The sequence below is a fragment of the Pleurodeles waltl genome, chromosome 3_1 (assembly GCF_031143425.1).
Source record: "Pleurodeles waltl isolate 20211129_DDA chromosome 3_1, aPleWal1.hap1.20221129, whole genome shotgun sequence".
Classification (NCBI taxonomy): domain Eukaryota; kingdom Metazoa; phylum Chordata; class Amphibia; order Caudata; family Salamandridae; genus Pleurodeles; species Pleurodeles waltl.
This window is the reverse complement of record NC_090440.1, coordinates 1,394,619,074-1,394,635,717: the sequence shown is the minus strand read 5'-3', so window position 1 is coordinate 1,394,635,717 and position 16,644 is coordinate 1,394,619,074. Positions and strand designations below refer to the sequence as shown.

The 16,644-nt window shown below is 46.0% G+C and overlaps 1 protein-coding gene across 1 annotated transcript in view; it reads right to left on the bottom strand.

The window, feature by feature from the left end:
* SDC3 (syndecan 3) overlaps nucleotides 1–16,644 on the bottom strand; it is a 480,876-nt gene that overhangs the window by 133,322 nt on the left and 330,910 nt on the right. The window contains exons 3-4 of the mRNA XM_069224924.1: nucleotides 7,096–7,216; nucleotides 902–1,494 (exon numbers count right to left, since the gene is read on the bottom strand). Coding sequence (XP_069081025.1) covers nucleotides 902–1,494; nucleotides 7,096–7,216 — 714 coding nt within the window. The remainder of the gene's footprint in view (nucleotides 1–901; nucleotides 1,495–7,095; nucleotides 7,217–16,644) is intronic.

The window sequence follows — 16,644 nt, the reverse complement described above, 5'->3', positions numbered from 1 at the left end:
AGTGCTTGATGAAAAATAGTGTACATTTTACTATACATTTCTGTGTCTAGCTGCTCTAAATGCTTGACATTCAACATACTTATAACAAATATAGAACAATCCTGAGCTCCCAGTTTTGTTGTAGCATGTTCGTCTCTCACTGCACCAGCATGTTTTGCTGTAGATCCCGCAAAATGTCAAAGTAGGCTGAACTTAGGAGAGGCAAACTTTTTTAAAACCCCCCACTGCTCAGTGAGCTGCAACCCAGCTCTTTAGAGGTGTTTGCGCAGTTTTCAAAGATCACTCCACTTTAGAACCACAGAATCTATCTTCTGTCCTCTGCACTTGAGGCTATTTCCAGAGTGCCCTCTCTTCCTTGCCTGGCACTGTTCAGCTAGCCACTCCACATGACGTATGTCCACAGGTGAATCAAAGATTGCACATCTCTGAGCAGAGGTTTTAGCTTCTGCCCGCATTTGACCCTCTGTCGCCTGTGCATCTCTGAAGGATACACCAGTTACAACAACGGTATGGATTTGAAATCCTTTGCCCCTCCCCCCCTGCCAGAGCACCTCCAAAGGACGCACCACCTACAAGTTCACCCTGAGTTGGGACTGTGCATTTTTGAATGGTACACCAGTTAGGAGTACTGCATCCATCAAGGTCACCCTCCCAAAGCATCTCTGAAAGACCTGCTGGCAGTGAATACTGTCTTAATATAAAGCCCACTCACCTGTGTATCTCTAAGGGCTCAATGGCTGCAATTACTGAATGCATCGGAGACCCTCTTCCTGTGCATTTCTATAGCACTAACCATTTACAAGTAACACCTGTGTTTTAACCCCTATCCTGTGGATAAGAAAATATTTTTTAAATTAACCTTATTTGCTAGCATGCATAACACCTGCGGCATCTGACTTACCTGGAGTGCTTCTGTGGTCGCCAATGTGGTTGTGGTGCTAGGTGCTGTGCTCCTTTCTATTACTGATGTGACCTCCTGGGTTCTGGAGGTTGTGGGCCTGGGGATGACCCGTGGCCGTGGTTTGCTTGTGGTGACACGCATGAAGGTAGCTGCTTCCGTTAAGCTTTCTGTCACTTCTTCACTGATTGTGGTCACCTCAGGCGTAGTTGGCCTCGTCATTGCCACAGTGACAACAGGCGGCACCACCCGCCGGACAGTGGTGGTGGTGGGTTTGACTGTGACCGTGGTTGGGGTAATGGGGGCAGAGGTGGCTACAGCCACTGGTGCTGTGGCAGTGGTGGGGGCTGGGGTGGCAGTTACGGTGGTGGCCACTTTGTGGCTTGTTATGACTGACGCTGAGGTTCCTCTAACTGTGTACGGGGCACTAGTTGGTCGCCCATTTGTGACTGAGTCCTCGGAGGGTAGCATTTCAAACGGTGTCTCCACAGGCTGTACTGACGTCACAGGCAGCACTGCTGGTGTGGTAGACAATATTTTAGTTGATTCCGTCGTGCTCTTCACCTCTGTATTCACTCCAGATTCCAGTTCAAAATCTGAGAAAAAAAAGAAAATTATCACTTGAAGCACAGAGAAGGCAGAAGTTCAATAGTTATGTTGCAATTTTATCTTGTTCAATTTCTCAATATCCATGAGCCTATTAAAAAATTATTATCGCTTGAGAGTAACATGCAGTAAAAAGATACACCTCCCCCTTAACAAGCAACACACCCCATAGACCGCCTCAATAATGGATTTCACACCACATTAAATATAGGCGAGGGAAGTGGGTACCAAACCTTCCAAAATCAAAGAAACCTCAAAATATTGTTCCGGTCCAAAGGCAATATCACTTTATACATTACTTTATTCTGTATGTTACACATCTTTCAAGGCTGTCCACACATCAGAACGGCGCAGCAAGACTCATCCTGAATCTCCCTCCTCGCACCCACATCACCCCCCACCTCAAAAAACTCCACTGGCTATTGGTTCAGAGGAGATGCTAGTTCAAGTTCCTTACCCATGCATTTAAGGACCCACCTACATCAACAGCCGCCTGAGATTGCACAAGCCCTCCAGACACCTCCTCTGTCTCCCTCATGCTGATCCATACACTGCATACAATGCAGTACAGAAGCAGGACGATCCTTCTCCTACCTTGCAGCCAAAGCCTGGAGCAGCCGCTACCCTGCACCTCAGGACCCCTCACCCCTACTCTGCAGGAGTTCCGGAGGACGATGAAAACCTGCTCTTTGACTGAGACCCTGGACTCAACCAGTGGTCTTGTAAAGTGCAACTTGTCAACAGTGAGACTATCCAGACGCTGGTAAACACCTCATCAAAAACAAGCGGAAAACATGGTCAATCTAGGGAAGCTATAGATAACAATGGCTTGTCTATTCAAAATAAAAAGAGAGCAAGCACAAATGTGTTTTAAATGGTCTTTGTACCTGCTCGAAATTCTCCCTACAGCATTTGTACCTTACTACCCGACCATGACCTGCAATGCCAACACTCGAAGCGCCACAACCCTCACCACAGCCACCCTCCTTTTCAGCCTGCGGTAGCAGGCCGACAGACAAATACAGAGTTTTATTATGGCTCCTACAAAAACTGTCAGGATTGCTGAAGAGTCCGTCAAATGACAGACGTACCTAACACATTATTGACTCAGCTCCAGTCTCATCAAACATACTTTTTCTTTTCCAGGCTATTCTCTTGTCCGTTTCTGGCAAATAGAAAGGATCTGCGGAGACTCCTCAAAAGACTACAAGTCTATTGGCTCCTAAGATTTACATCCACAAATAACTTGATTCAGGCCCTTAGAGTAGGGCCTGCTAGCCAACCGCACTCTTTTGAGAAGGCACTGCACATCTTAACTGGCCGTATACCCAAACCTATCAAGCAGTACTTTGAATCTACAATAAGAATGTTTACTTTTATAAAAATACTGTCAAAAATTAAACTTTCCCTTTGCTAAAGATATGAGCGTCATTTGCAAGTGATTGCACACGTGTGATTGATATGCACGTTAAATAATTTATGAAAAAGTGCATGTCACGTATAAAATAAAAAACAATTATACACACTTGTATAATAAAATGAATTATTGCCAAGGTTAAGTGCAAAATAAAGAATATATAATTATATATATATATATATATATATATATATATATATATATATATCACATAATAAAAGGAAACAAATAGAAAATAATGTTGTAATAAGAGATATCCGTACAGATATAGCCATAGATAAAAAGAAAACAAACTAACTGGGGATTTGTACAACTGGCTTGTAAGCAACACATTTTATAATAGAACTACTAATGTGAAATAATGCTATACTATTAATTAGTGGCTCACCTCACGGATAACAAACTTATGTATAAACATATGTATAACAATTACATAGTAAAATAAATATACTTTACATAATTAGTACTCATCTCAATTGAAATAAGCAATACAATAATCATACAATGTACAAGAAAATGTTAAATAATGCTAAAATATAAGTCACCAGCAAACATCTTAGTACACCCTCATGTTATCAACCTCGGAAGCATAAAGGTCTGAATTTCCCATGACAAGATTCAGCACCTGTGATCTTAAGGTTACAAGCAGACTTCTGAAGTAGGTGCTGGGTCCATTGATATGACTATCCTCTCTTAAAAGGCCTTTTATGGTGTATTGGGTTTCTGTAGAAGAAAAGTGATCAGGCCTACAAAATGCACCCTTCTTTAATGAATGGATGCCATGTGGGCCAGTCCCATGTGTCTCTTCTTCACCGTACTGGTTTTGCATGCTTGGATTTGTAATGTTGCTATTCTCAAGAGAAACCTGGTGCAGGTACACCCAACGTGTAAAGTCGTGTTGCCGAAAAAGCCAAAACAGGCGGAAGGTGTCAAAGCTGACTGAGGGAAACAAGCAACTCAGGTGAAATTGGAAAAATCATCTACTTTTTAGGGTGACGAAAAATTCAGCTATCTGAGGCACACAATCTTAATATGATTCCAGATGGAGATCAAGGCTGAAGTCAGGCAGTGACTGTTTCATCCCACATAAGATGTGAAATAATGGTGTGTGGCCAATGAAACCACCTAAACAACTGAGATCTGTATTTACAAGTACTGACATTCCAGAAAAGGTCTATATACTGCTTGAGCTTAAGAAGCAATCAGCAAATTAGAAAGTTCCAATGCACTGTTTACTTAAATAATAGCCATTCTGTCAATGCCCGAGCACTGGGTACTCATGCACAAAACACTGCAGCATTCCTTAAAAAAGATTCTGGAAGGAGTGCAAGATGCCAGGAGAAGCGGTCTCTGAGATCATGGGCTACATCAGTTTTCAGAATATGGGAGGGATGGTCATTTTAATGTGTCAGAAGAGTGTGGTTTCCAGGTAATGAGTGTAGGAAAGTACACTCCTATTGGCATGGTTACCCCGACTTTTTGCCTATCATCAGTATGCTTTGACTGTCTTCACTGGGATCTTGCTAACCAGGACCCTTGGAAATAGGCGTGAGAAGGCTTGGGAGGGGTAACCTCCCCGAGCCACCTGTATGCTTTTTAGGCCGCATTTGGTGCCCTCATTGCATAAACCAGTTTGCACCAGTCCAGGTACCCCAAGTCCCTTCTCTGGCGTGAAACTGGACAAAGGAAAGGGGAGTCACCACTACCCTGTCCATCACCACCCCAGAGCTCCCCCAAGTGACCACTTGATTTTTCCATCTTGAATCCAAGGTAGGAACATCTGAGTGGCCAGGTTAGGTAGGTGACGTCACAGACCCCTCCTGAAAAGTGGTCACCCTGCTAGGTGACCAATCCCCTCCCTGGGCTATTAAGGGTCTCCCTCATGGGTGGGTCCTCAGATTCGATGTACAAGATTCCAGCAGGACTCCTCTGCATCGTTTAATTCATCTTCTGGCCACTGGAATCACAACTGGACTCTTCAGGAACCAACAATCTGCAACTTCAGCAATGACTCTGCTTTGCAGCATTGGTTCTCCGGCTCCTTCCAGCAACTGCAACATTTCCCTGGCTGTGGATCCTCAGAGGTCAAGAATACTCCAGCCTGCACCAAGAAGTAAGAAAGAATCTCCGTTGGAGTGTAGAAGTCACTCCCCTGCATCTGCACGCAACAACTGCAACAAAGACCGTCTGCATGGATCTTCTCTTCTCCAGCGCTGCGTGGATCCTGCACCACAGGTGATGGTCTGGAGTGGTCCCCTTGGTCCTCTCTGCCAGCTGTCCAACTTGGGAGACAGTAAGCCTTTGCCTCTCCTTGTGGGACAGTACCCCTGTGCACTGCGACTCTTGCAGCTACCAGGGCTTGTTTGCGCCTGCTCCAAGGGATCTTCAGGCTTCGTGTAGCCTGGCCCCCAGCCCTTCTTCCTGCCAAGCACAGTCTCCTCTCTGCTGCTCCAGCAATGTGAGACTCCTCAGGTGTGCTGAGTAGGCCTCACTCGGACTGCTGTGCCTGCTGCCAGTAGCCTGTGGGGGCTGCCTCCTCTTCTGACTCTCCCGACTGTCACCCCTGACTCCTCTCCTTGGGTAGAGTCCCCTGGGCCTTGTGGTCCTCTTCAGCCTTGCAACTCATCTTCTTCCTGCTTGCATTTGCAAAGGCTTGTTTGGTGGTTCTTCAGCACCAATGACCCACTGCAACCCAACAGCAGATGTGGAACACCATCTGCATCACTTCAGGGACTCCTCTTCAGCTCCTGTGCTGCACAGCTGGCCTTCTTCATCCACTGTCGACCTGGTCCTGCATCCACAGAAGTGTGGGTAGTGGCTCCAGCCACAACCGGACACTCCATCCCAAACTGGACTTAGTCCCCTTCCTTTGCAGGTCCTTCTCTGCAGAATCCACCTTTAGAAAAGGAATGTGCAAGACCCGTGCAAGACCCAGGCAAGACTGGGGGAACCCAAAGTCCTACTGTTAGTTTTGGGAAAACCAGGTTCTTACCTCTGCTCTTCCGGTCGCTGGTGGTCACTCTGGTACTCAGCTCTTGGGGTTCCTAGTTCCCTCCAGCTCCCCTCTAACGATTCCACATCCTTGGGTGAGGGGCTGCTCCTCACATTCCATTTTCTTAGTATATGGTTTGGTCCTCCCCTAGGGCCTACACTATTTTCTATTGCTTTTGCCAATGCTTATTGCTTTTTACGCTCTTTGCTGATGTCTATATAATATAATTTTTACTTACCTCCAGTTGGGGAGGGGGGGCTGCCTCACAGTAGTCTAGTGTTTGTGTTACTATATTAAAAAAGTACCTTTATTTTTGTAACACTGTGTGGTTCTTTCATGTGTGAAAGTACTGTGTGACTGTAGTGGCATTGCTTAAGCTTTGCGTGTCTCCCAGATAAGTCTTGGCTGCTCATCCACATCTACCTCTAGAGAGCACTGGCTTCTTAGACACTGCTTACATTTCACTAATAGGGGATACCTGGACCCAGTATAAGGTGATAACACCCTAGGAGCTCACCACACACCAGGCCAGCTTCCTACAAAGAGGCAGCATTCCCTTTCAGATGACAGGAAGGGGAGGTATTTGAGATTAAGGGGTAGTGTCCTCTCTTTTAGACTGCAGGCTGTGTGGTCTTTTCAGAAGACAGATGAATGTTTTTTTCAGGTGGCGAGGATGTGTGGCCTTCCTGTACCTCGTGCACAAAATTCCACCTTGAAGAGCACGGCCCCCAAACAGGTTTGTCAGTGGGGCTTTTCAGAACTATGCAATGTCAGTGACAAAACAACTAAAGGACCAAGCAAGATTTAAAAACATTAACTGAAGGCTATTTTATAGCTCATCGTGGGCGCACGCACTGGAGATGTCGTGCTCCGAGGCCAAATTGTTTGAGCTCAAGAGTGTCCAGCGTGGGTGCAAGACAGCTAGATGAATGCAGATTCTCAAAATATGTGCATAAGACAAATTTACATTGCATTAATAGAAATGGGAATGATGCACTTTGTCAGTACAATATCTAGCAAGGATCCGTTCCATGGTGTGTTAGGTCTATTAGATCACCTCCTTGGCACTTAAAGGCAGGGACGTGTGCCGTACACGACCTTCTGGCAAGACCTTGGTAGGAAGTCCCTGTTTGAGCACCCCCTCTTTCCACCCTCTCAAAGGCACACCTCTCTTCCACTGACCTCCAGATCCGGATCCAGAATACACGTCGTCAATTCCATCATCCTCAAATGAGTCTTCGTCCCCAGAGCTTTCCAGGTCAATCGGTTTTTCTTCTTCGAATGGTTGTCTGTAGTGGGGAACCTGAAAAACAGACATAACAGAACTGGTAGGTACTTATGTTGTCGCCTTTAACTTTTGAGCATTAGGACAACACACAAAGGGGGGCTTATAAGCAATTACTGAACATTTTGTTAAAGTAAACATCCCAAATCGTACAAAAATATTAATACAATAAGAGTAAGAGGGAAACATAAGTTAATATGTAGGCAGATGTTCGATGCTGGGTCAGTTACCAATCTGGCAAGCACCAGGAAACAACCAAATTGTATTCTGACGTAGACACCAAGATCTGACACACACTGTAGAGCAAACAGATTAAATACACCTATGCTGGCAGGATTCTCATGTCAAGACCTGGTTTTACAATACAGCTGACTGCTAGACCCACTGTTAACTGTTTCAAATACAGAGTGGGCTTCGGCTCCACCAAGAGGAGTATTTCTCTTTCACCTCATGCTATTGGTTGTCTGGAACCTCACGAGCTGGATCTCCGACTGCGCCACCCACCTGGCCCCCCTGAAGACCCAAGCTAACACCAACAACCACAAAAAAACTCCTGGTTCACCCCCGACCTCAAGGACTCCAAGAAAGAATGCCACACCCGCGAGAAGACATGGCGCCTCAACCAGAACGAAGAGAACATGTCAGCCCTTAAGGACGCCACCCGCCAACCCCACCAACGCCTCCGCGCCGCACGAAAAACAGCCTACCAGAACAGACTCGACAACAACGCCCACAACAGCAAAGAACTATTTGGAATCGTCAAAGAGCTCTCCAACCCCGACGCAGAAAACAACTCCATCCCTCCCTCACAAGACCTCTGCGACTCCCTCGCAGCCTTCTTCCACCACAAGATTACCGACATCTACAACAGCTTCACCACAAACAACACGAACCCTCCACCAGAACCCACCACCAACGACACCACCATCCTCACCTGGACCCCAACCACCACTGAGGAAACCACCCACGTCATGAACTCGATCCACTCTGGATCTCCATCCGACCCCTGCCCACACCACATCTACAACAAAGCCGACAACATCATCGCCCCCCACCTCCGGGACGTCATCAACGCATCTCTCACCTCCGCCACCTTCCCAGAGAGCTGGAAACACGCAGAGCTCGACGCCCTCTTAAAGAAACCTACAGCAGACCCCACCGAACTCAAAAACTTCCGGCCAATCTCTCTCCTGCCGTTCCCTGCCAAAGTGATTGAGAAAATCGTCAACGCCCAACTCACCTCCGCCCTGGAAGCCAACGACTCCCTCGACCCCACACAGTTCGGCTTCAGAGCTAACCACAGCACCGAAACCGCCCTCATCGCAGCCACGGATGACATCAGATCCTTGACCGACAAGGGAGAAACCGTGGCCCTCATACTCCTGGACCTCTCTGCGGCCTTCGACACTGTCTGCCACCGTACCCTAATACGCCGCCTCAGCAACACCGGCATCAGAGGCAAGGCCCTGGAATGGATCATCTCCTTCCTCTCCGGAAGAACCCAGAGAGTCCGCCTCCCCCCCTTCAGATCTACAGCCACGGAGATCATCTGCGGCATACCCCAAGGATCCTCCCTCAGCCCCACTCTCTTCAACGTCTACATGACCCCCCTAGCGAACATCGCACGCAAACACGGACTCGACCTCATATCCTATGCCGACGACACCCAGCTCATCTTATCCCTCACCAACAAACCCACCTCAGCAAGGACCAGACTACACGACGGTATGAAGGAAGTAGCGAACTGGATGACAGACAGCCGGCTGAAACTGAACACAGAGAAAACGGAGGTCCTCATCCTCGGCCCTACTCCCACCGCCTGGGACGACTCCTGGTGGCCTCCCGCCCTAGGCAGCACTACCCAGCCCACCAACCACGCACGCAACCTCGGCTTCATCCTGGACTCATCCCTCTCCATGACCAGACAGGTCAACTCAGTGACCTCAGCATGCTTCAACACCCTCCGCATGCTCCGCAAGATCTTCCGCTGGATCCCCATCGACACCAGGAAGACCGTCACCCACGCCCTCGTCACCAGCCGCTTGGACTACGGGAACACTCTGTACGCCGGCATCACCAACAAGCTGCAGAAGAAACTTCAACGGATCCAGAACGCGGCCGCACGACTCATCCTGGACATACCCCGCCACCACCACATCTCCGGACACCTGAAGAAACTCCACTGGCTCCCAGTCAACAAGAGGATCACCTTCAGACTCCTCACCCACGCACACAAAGCATTGCACAACCTCGGACCCAAACTCATCAACAACCGCGTCTCCTTCTACACTCCTCCGCGCACGCTACGCTCGACCGGACAAGCCCTGGCAGCCGTCCCCCGCATCCGCAAAGCCACCGCCGGAGGAAGATCCTTCTCTTTCATGGCAGCAAAGACCTGGAACTCTCTGCCCAGCCACCTTCGCGCCATACCTGATCACCTCTCCTTCAGAAGGCAGCTCAAGACCTGGCTCTTTGAGCACTGTCCCCCCCCCCCCCAGCGCCTTGAGACCCTTAATGGGTGAGTAGCGCGCTTTATAAATGCGAATGATTGATTGATTGATTGATTGCTCAAAGCAGGTTGAATTTTTTTTCTTTTTTATAGGAAAGAGAAAACCACCCAGTAAAGCACAGAGTAAAACTGGGTGTGGGCAGTTATTCCCCATTTGAAGGATAATACTTGTAATAGCGACTTCATTGCAGAGACAGGATCGAGCAATTAAAATTCCGATATCCCGGTATCTCCGAACCAACATGCGGCCAACTCTTTATGAGGGCCAAGGAGATGCCAATTCCAGCTATACTACTTTCATATCATTATCAAAGTCAAATAGAATAGACAGTAGTGATGCAAGAACCCTATGCATGTGTAAATATGTGTAAATATGTATGTGTATGTGTAAATATGATGCACTGATGCTTTCTCTTACTGGCATATGAGCCAGATATGTGATTATATGTTTTACATGTTCATACACACGGGTTTAATTCACCCAACACAGAGGGGAGTGTCTCCTAAGGACAGTTGTCTCATCTTCCCCAGACATTAGCTAAACCTCACCAAAAAAGAACGACCACTCAATCTATTCTGTTCCTTACTCGCTCTCAGGTGCAGCTCCTCTGCGGGGAGGAGGGGCGAATTAATTTAAATAAATCTTTAAAAAATCACTTACCTGCTTCTCCGCTGCAGCCGCCATGCCTCTCCTCCCCTGTACTGCAGGCACAGGCTGCCAGCCTGCCCTGCAGCCAATCCTGACGCTGCTTAGAGCAGCTCTAGGGTTGGCTGGCACTTCCCCTCAGTGTGCATGTAAGTCGGCCGTCTGTCTCGGGCCGGCCAAACCTACATGAGCAGGAGGCTCTCTCCCAGCCAACCCTAGAGCTGCTTTAAGCAGCGTCAGGATTGGCTGCAGGGCAGGCTGGGAGCCTGTGCCTGCAGTACAGGGGAGGAGAGGCATGGCGGCTGCAGCGGAGAAGCAGGTAAGTGATTTTTTTAAAGATTTATTTAAATTAATTCGCCCCTCCTCCCCCCACTGCCCTGCCCGAACAAAGCCTACTCAGTAGACATTTGCTTTATGGTTGAAAAGGGCAGTCAACCACTCAAAATGTATGTGGTATGCTTCATCATTGGGTCCTCATTGGACATGTCTAGTACTCCCGGATGGACTCAATCCTAACCCCTAGACAACAGGGAGGGGCATTCTGACTAATTTTATATTACAATTTAAAAATAGCTGATAAGGCACCTTATGCTCCTTGATATCTGAGGGTCTTATGTCTATTTTAAAAACAGAAAAAGACGTGTTTGGAGATAACTATTTTCCCCGAGTCCATTTAAGGTCGACATGTTTCAGCTGGCTTTTCACACTGCCCCTAGGTCATCCCACTTTCTTCAGGACCAAATGGATCCCCCAAAATCATTTTATCAAAGTGTGTTTGTGCAATACACATTCATTTCAGATACGACTCATTCATGCTTACAGACCGACTCTTTCGGTTACTGTCTCTCTGCTGGTCGCTCGGGGCTTCCAGTTCATGCCTATGTATGTTTTGTTTTTGGTAAATGCGTCTTAAAAAATAACTGACGGGTGGCACCTTTTGTCACGCTGAACCCACAGGTTTCCCTGGCATCCACGCCTATTCTGGTACTGCTTTCTTTCTAAAATTCAGTGTGATTGATGCTATCAGCACTGATTTTGGTTTCTGTGAAACATAGCTCCTGAACTAGTGGGCCATAGGTCTTTTCCCTCTCAAAATGTCCTTTCAATGAACTGCAAGATTAACTGGAGAAAAACAACTTTAGACCCCCGGCTCCCTCCTCTCATTCTTGAAGTGTTACAGAAGGAAGCCCTGTCAGCAGCACCCTTTGTCTCTGGTACAATCTCTTCCCACTACAGGCTGCTGAGAAGTCACATGAAGAGGCCTGGAAAGAGCAGGCCTGGCTGTGCAAGATGAAAGGCAGCGCCCCTTGAGGTCACGTGCTATCTCTGTGACCCTGCAGGAGTTCTCGTTAACGAGAGTCGGGTGCAGAGGAAGGCTCCCTCATCGCCCCCTCAAGTTCATTCCTCCTTTCATGGAACAAGGAGGCCACTTCGACGAAGTGACTCGCCGGCTACTGTTCAAGAAAGATGGCGACGCTTGGCTGCGATTCAGACGTCTTTCACCAGAGCCTTCTTGTGCAATCTTCAAACATTACAAAGTTAAGCGCTGCAGTCTCCATCTTGGACTTGGGCAAACAAGAATGTACACAAAGAGAAAAGAAGTGCTTGATTTGAGCAGGTGGGGCCAACTGGAAAGTATTTATGGGCACCAGTACTTATCTTCAAAAGATTTTGACCTTGAGCAAGAGAGAGAAAAACTCAGAAAGGGGCTAGGAGCAGGACGGGAGAAAGGTAAAACAGTGACAAAGGGGGAAATCAGGGACGAAAATGAACCTGCAATACTGAGATGGAAGGGAGTGGTTGTTGGTGAATGAAAGAGGAATGAGGTAGAGACAGGACTCTGCAGCCTTGGTATTCAGAAACCCTGTGATTCTGCTGTGAGCGTTTGAGAACTATTTGGGCACCGGCACTTATTATTTTGTAAATTAAGCCCTGGAGGAAAGTATTGCTTTCCCCGAAGGCTTAAGAAGGGCAGGGGATCTAGCACTTATCAAAATTACATACTATACCACGGTCTCAAATACAAATAATGTTTCTTTTGAACAGTTGTGCTCCCTCATATTGTGTAGCATCCCAAACAAAAACAAAAAACTTAATATTCCCATAAAATAGACCTTGACTTAAAACGTCTAATTGTTGCCTCCACTGTTCTTTTAAAAGACGTCCACTTGCTTTCTATACTCCATATCTCCTCTCTCTGAGCACAGCTTACTCTAAGTCACATGCATGTTTGCCTTAATTTCTATGATTTTATTTCTGTAAATTGCTCAGGAATTTCAAAGCTCATATCCTATCCTTTAAAAGGTCCTTCCCCTGCAACCTAATAACTTATTGCCTGTTACTAATCTATTGGTACCGCCAACCATTTGCATGAATTCATATGCCACCTCTCCCACAAAAGATCATAAGGAACTTTTATTAATTTAATCGGCTACCTAGAAACTGGAGTAAATACATCAAATGGTTTTCTTAAGAGCACAAAATTAATCCGAAAAACGAATAGAACAAAACATGGGAAAAAGAAACCACTAACTTTGGGTCGTCAAGCAGTGTGCTTCCCAGGGCAAAACGTTTTAATGACTCACTGACCGTGATAAGTGTTATATATATGCAATTACAATACAATACATAATCCTTTTGGCTCACACTAGTACCATAACAGTCAGAAGTCGGGCAGTTGATTGTATTTTATACAGCCTGCATAATAATTCCCCTACACTGCATGGCACTCTTGCACTCAATAAGATAACATTGCTATGGGTCATGTCCATGATCCAGTATTATAACAGTCCACAGCAATAAACCACCCATCACCAACTGAACAGGTTTGGAATAAACAAGGAGATCCCCCAGTGCCGCTGGTCAATGGAGGACTTTAATTTAGTCACCACTGCAGATAGGACCACTTCTTGACACCTCACAATGACAATCAGATATGGGGTGATATTAACACAGTCTATCCAAGCAGATCTCGCCACCATTTCACCCTCCAACCTATGACTGTGCGGGACCATAAGATTTAGACAATTGCTTAAGTATTCACACAGGAGAAGAAAGCATGGTATAAATGTTCCAATACAATAATGTAGTCTCCCCTCCCCCCCCCCCCAAGCGTTTTAATTGAGGTGAAAAGAACTACAGCTCCCAAAATGCATTGGGCAGGTAATTTTGTGTCAATGGCTGAAAGAAGTGGCCTATTATGATATGAAGTCTATCTGGTAACGGCACGTTCAAGATACCAATAGGCCTCACTCCCTCCTTTGGAAAGGCTAAAAAAAAAAAGCAATTTCTTCAAAGAGGACACCCCTATCTAAGTCCTAGTGATGCTTAAGAAGCGCTGGCCTGTTCACCAATCTCCCAATGTACCAAATCCTTCACTTCTAAGGGCTTTCCGGTCACAACCTTAAATGGCATCCCTTTGTCACTACTGTGTTAGTAGGCACAATATAAATAAAGTCACTCTTTAAGTCACATGCAGACAGCGTTAAAAGATCTGCCTCTCCCCACGTGTGTACAACGCACGGGTGTTTAGGCTAAGTCCCTACGATATTCGATCACTGGGAACAAAAAAGCATGCAAACATCTTGGTACAAATGTTTTTGTGTCAGGGATAGCCTTGTGAACCAAGCTGAAGGTCTGGGGCTGGCTGCTGACCTCCACTGACATGGAATGCCGACAGTACAAGGCCGAACACTGTGCATTCCACTGCTGCCAGACACCCATCAGCATGGCTGCCAAATTCCACCTCCTCTGCATCTGCGCAGTTTGTGGTTTTCAGAAAACCCTGCAGCTTACAGCGCTGTGACAAACGTAGATGTATTTTTTAGAGCAGGTAAGGTGTATGTATACCCCTGGTAGGACTAAGAACACGTCATCTAAGTAGGTTGTGACAGCTAAGGGTGCAAAAGTTTTCTTCTCCAAGGTTACCCTAAAATTAGGATTTTCACACCCATTTTAGATTGTGAGAAGAAAAAATCACCAACATCCGCCCCGTTTCAGAGACTTGAGGAAACCCTTTTTTAATTTAACTTGCTAGAAAACAACACGTCTGTTTTGAGCACCAATCATCACTTGTGATATTGACAGTATGCGTGGAAAAATATTGCAACACTTCATTGTGTTGTGTATGTTTTTGCACAAGATTTTTTGCTACTGATATTTTTACGTGAAACCCTAATATCGTGTTAGAGCCAGTACACACAGTGGTGTTATAAATGTTACATGTGGAAGGACGTGATCGTGCTGTTTGTACCGAAGCAACTGTATGTGTTAGGATTGTCCTAAATCATGCAAATCTGCCATGTACCACTGTCAAGGAAAACAACTTTATTTGTGAGCAAGCTGGAGCATTTATTTAATTGATGTCTTTGTGTAGCTCTCACACTGCAACACTGCATCTTCGTAGCACTTTTCAGTGTATGGGGAGGAGTCAGCAAAGTGCTCTTTGAAACAAGTAGCTGACAAAGAGACCCATGGGTATGAATTCAGTTCATGCATGTGACAGAAAAGACAGAGCGCCATGATTTTCAGCATCTCCTGAAATGAACGCAGTTGATTCAACAAACTTAGTGGAAACCGCAAGGCGTGATTATCCGGCATTTGGACTGTCCTCGGCAAAATCTTGCTCATTTAGGGATGTTAATGCTGAGTTAGCCCAATAAAAGGAATCCGTCCCTGCTACATACTGAGATCTTGCCTGGACAGCCACAACCACTAATGATCTTTTGACAAAAGGAAGAACTCACAACCTTGTATCTAGCCTAGTCCAACCATTAGAGGAGAAAAGTAGCAATCTTCTTACATGTATACAGCAATACACAATTCAACACCACATGGATTGTGTCATAGCAACTCCCGAAGGCCTACCAAGAACTCTCTATATGTGGACTACCTGTTCCAGATGACAACAGCTAAAAGGGAAACAGCATATCTATCAAATTTTGTCCCAAAATTGCATCAGTGAAGAACTGGAACAGCAATCTCACATCATCCAAACAACCACAAACGGTTGGCCCGGACAGAAGCTATAAGAAACGCTGCATTACACACAAGCTTTCCATCACAAAAGGAGCATGGAAGCTTGCAATCACAGTAGCAGCATGCAAGCTTTTCACTGTAGGTCCATGCAATCTTTCCATCACAGCTGGAGCATCAATGTTTAACCATGCAGGAGAAGCATGCAGGATGTCCATCAAAAGAGAGAGTAGTGCATGCAAGATTTTCATTCCATAAGGAAAACACACAGAATGAAAGCTTGCCACCTCCGGAAGAGTGTGCAAGCTTTCCATGGCAGGAATCCACGCACGCTTGCCTTTGCAGCGATGAAGGTTTTCAAGCTTTGCTCAGCATCAGGAGTCACAAGTTTTCAATCCCATAAGGTGCTTGCAACTTTTTGTTCATCACAACATTGGCATGCACGCATTCCATTGCAAGATACAAATTTCCTATTGAAGGCATTAATGCACACAAGTTCTCCAGGGCAGGAACACGTGCAAGCTTATCTTTGGAATGGATGCAAGATCTTCTTCTTAAAAATTCGTGCAAGCTCTTTAAGGCAAGAAGGCATTCAAGATTTAAATCACAGAAAAACACACAAGCTTTCCATCAAAGTAACACACACAAGCTTTCCGTCATATAAAAACAGATGTTTTCTTTGAAGCATGTGTGGCTTCAAAGTATTCAATCGCAGGAGTATGGAAGCACATGTTTTCATCTCAGGAACATACGCAATTTTCAAATAGTAGTAATAATATACTTAAGCTTTCCATTACAAGAATGTGCACAGGTTTTCCTGGGCAAGAGAGACAGGCAAGTTGTTTTTTCACCTGAGGGGCATGCCAGGTTTTTAACACCAGAGGGAGGGACTTAAACATTCCACTGTAGAACCAAAGAAAGGGCTTAAAAGCTTTCCATTAAAAGAGGGGTATGCAATATTCATTTCTTCCAAGTCTGCCTTCTTAGGTGTATCACATGCTCTCCTCCATTACATGTGTGTCCACCATGTCCTTGCATGTTGCCCATTCTCTATTCCCTACTTTCCAGCATGTCACTCATTCTCCTCTATCTCTTCCATGTTTACAATATCTTCAGCATGTCAGCTGTTCTCCGCTCTCTTCTAAGACCACGCGGTCACCGGTGCATGACACTTTCCACTCTCTTTCTTGTCAACTATGTCTTCAGTTTCCCTGTTCTTGAGTGAGAAAATCCGCCAGAACATAATAAGGATAAGTTGCAACCTCCAATCTCAAACATACTAAAGTAAATTCTTTAAAACAGAGTCCGCAAATTTGT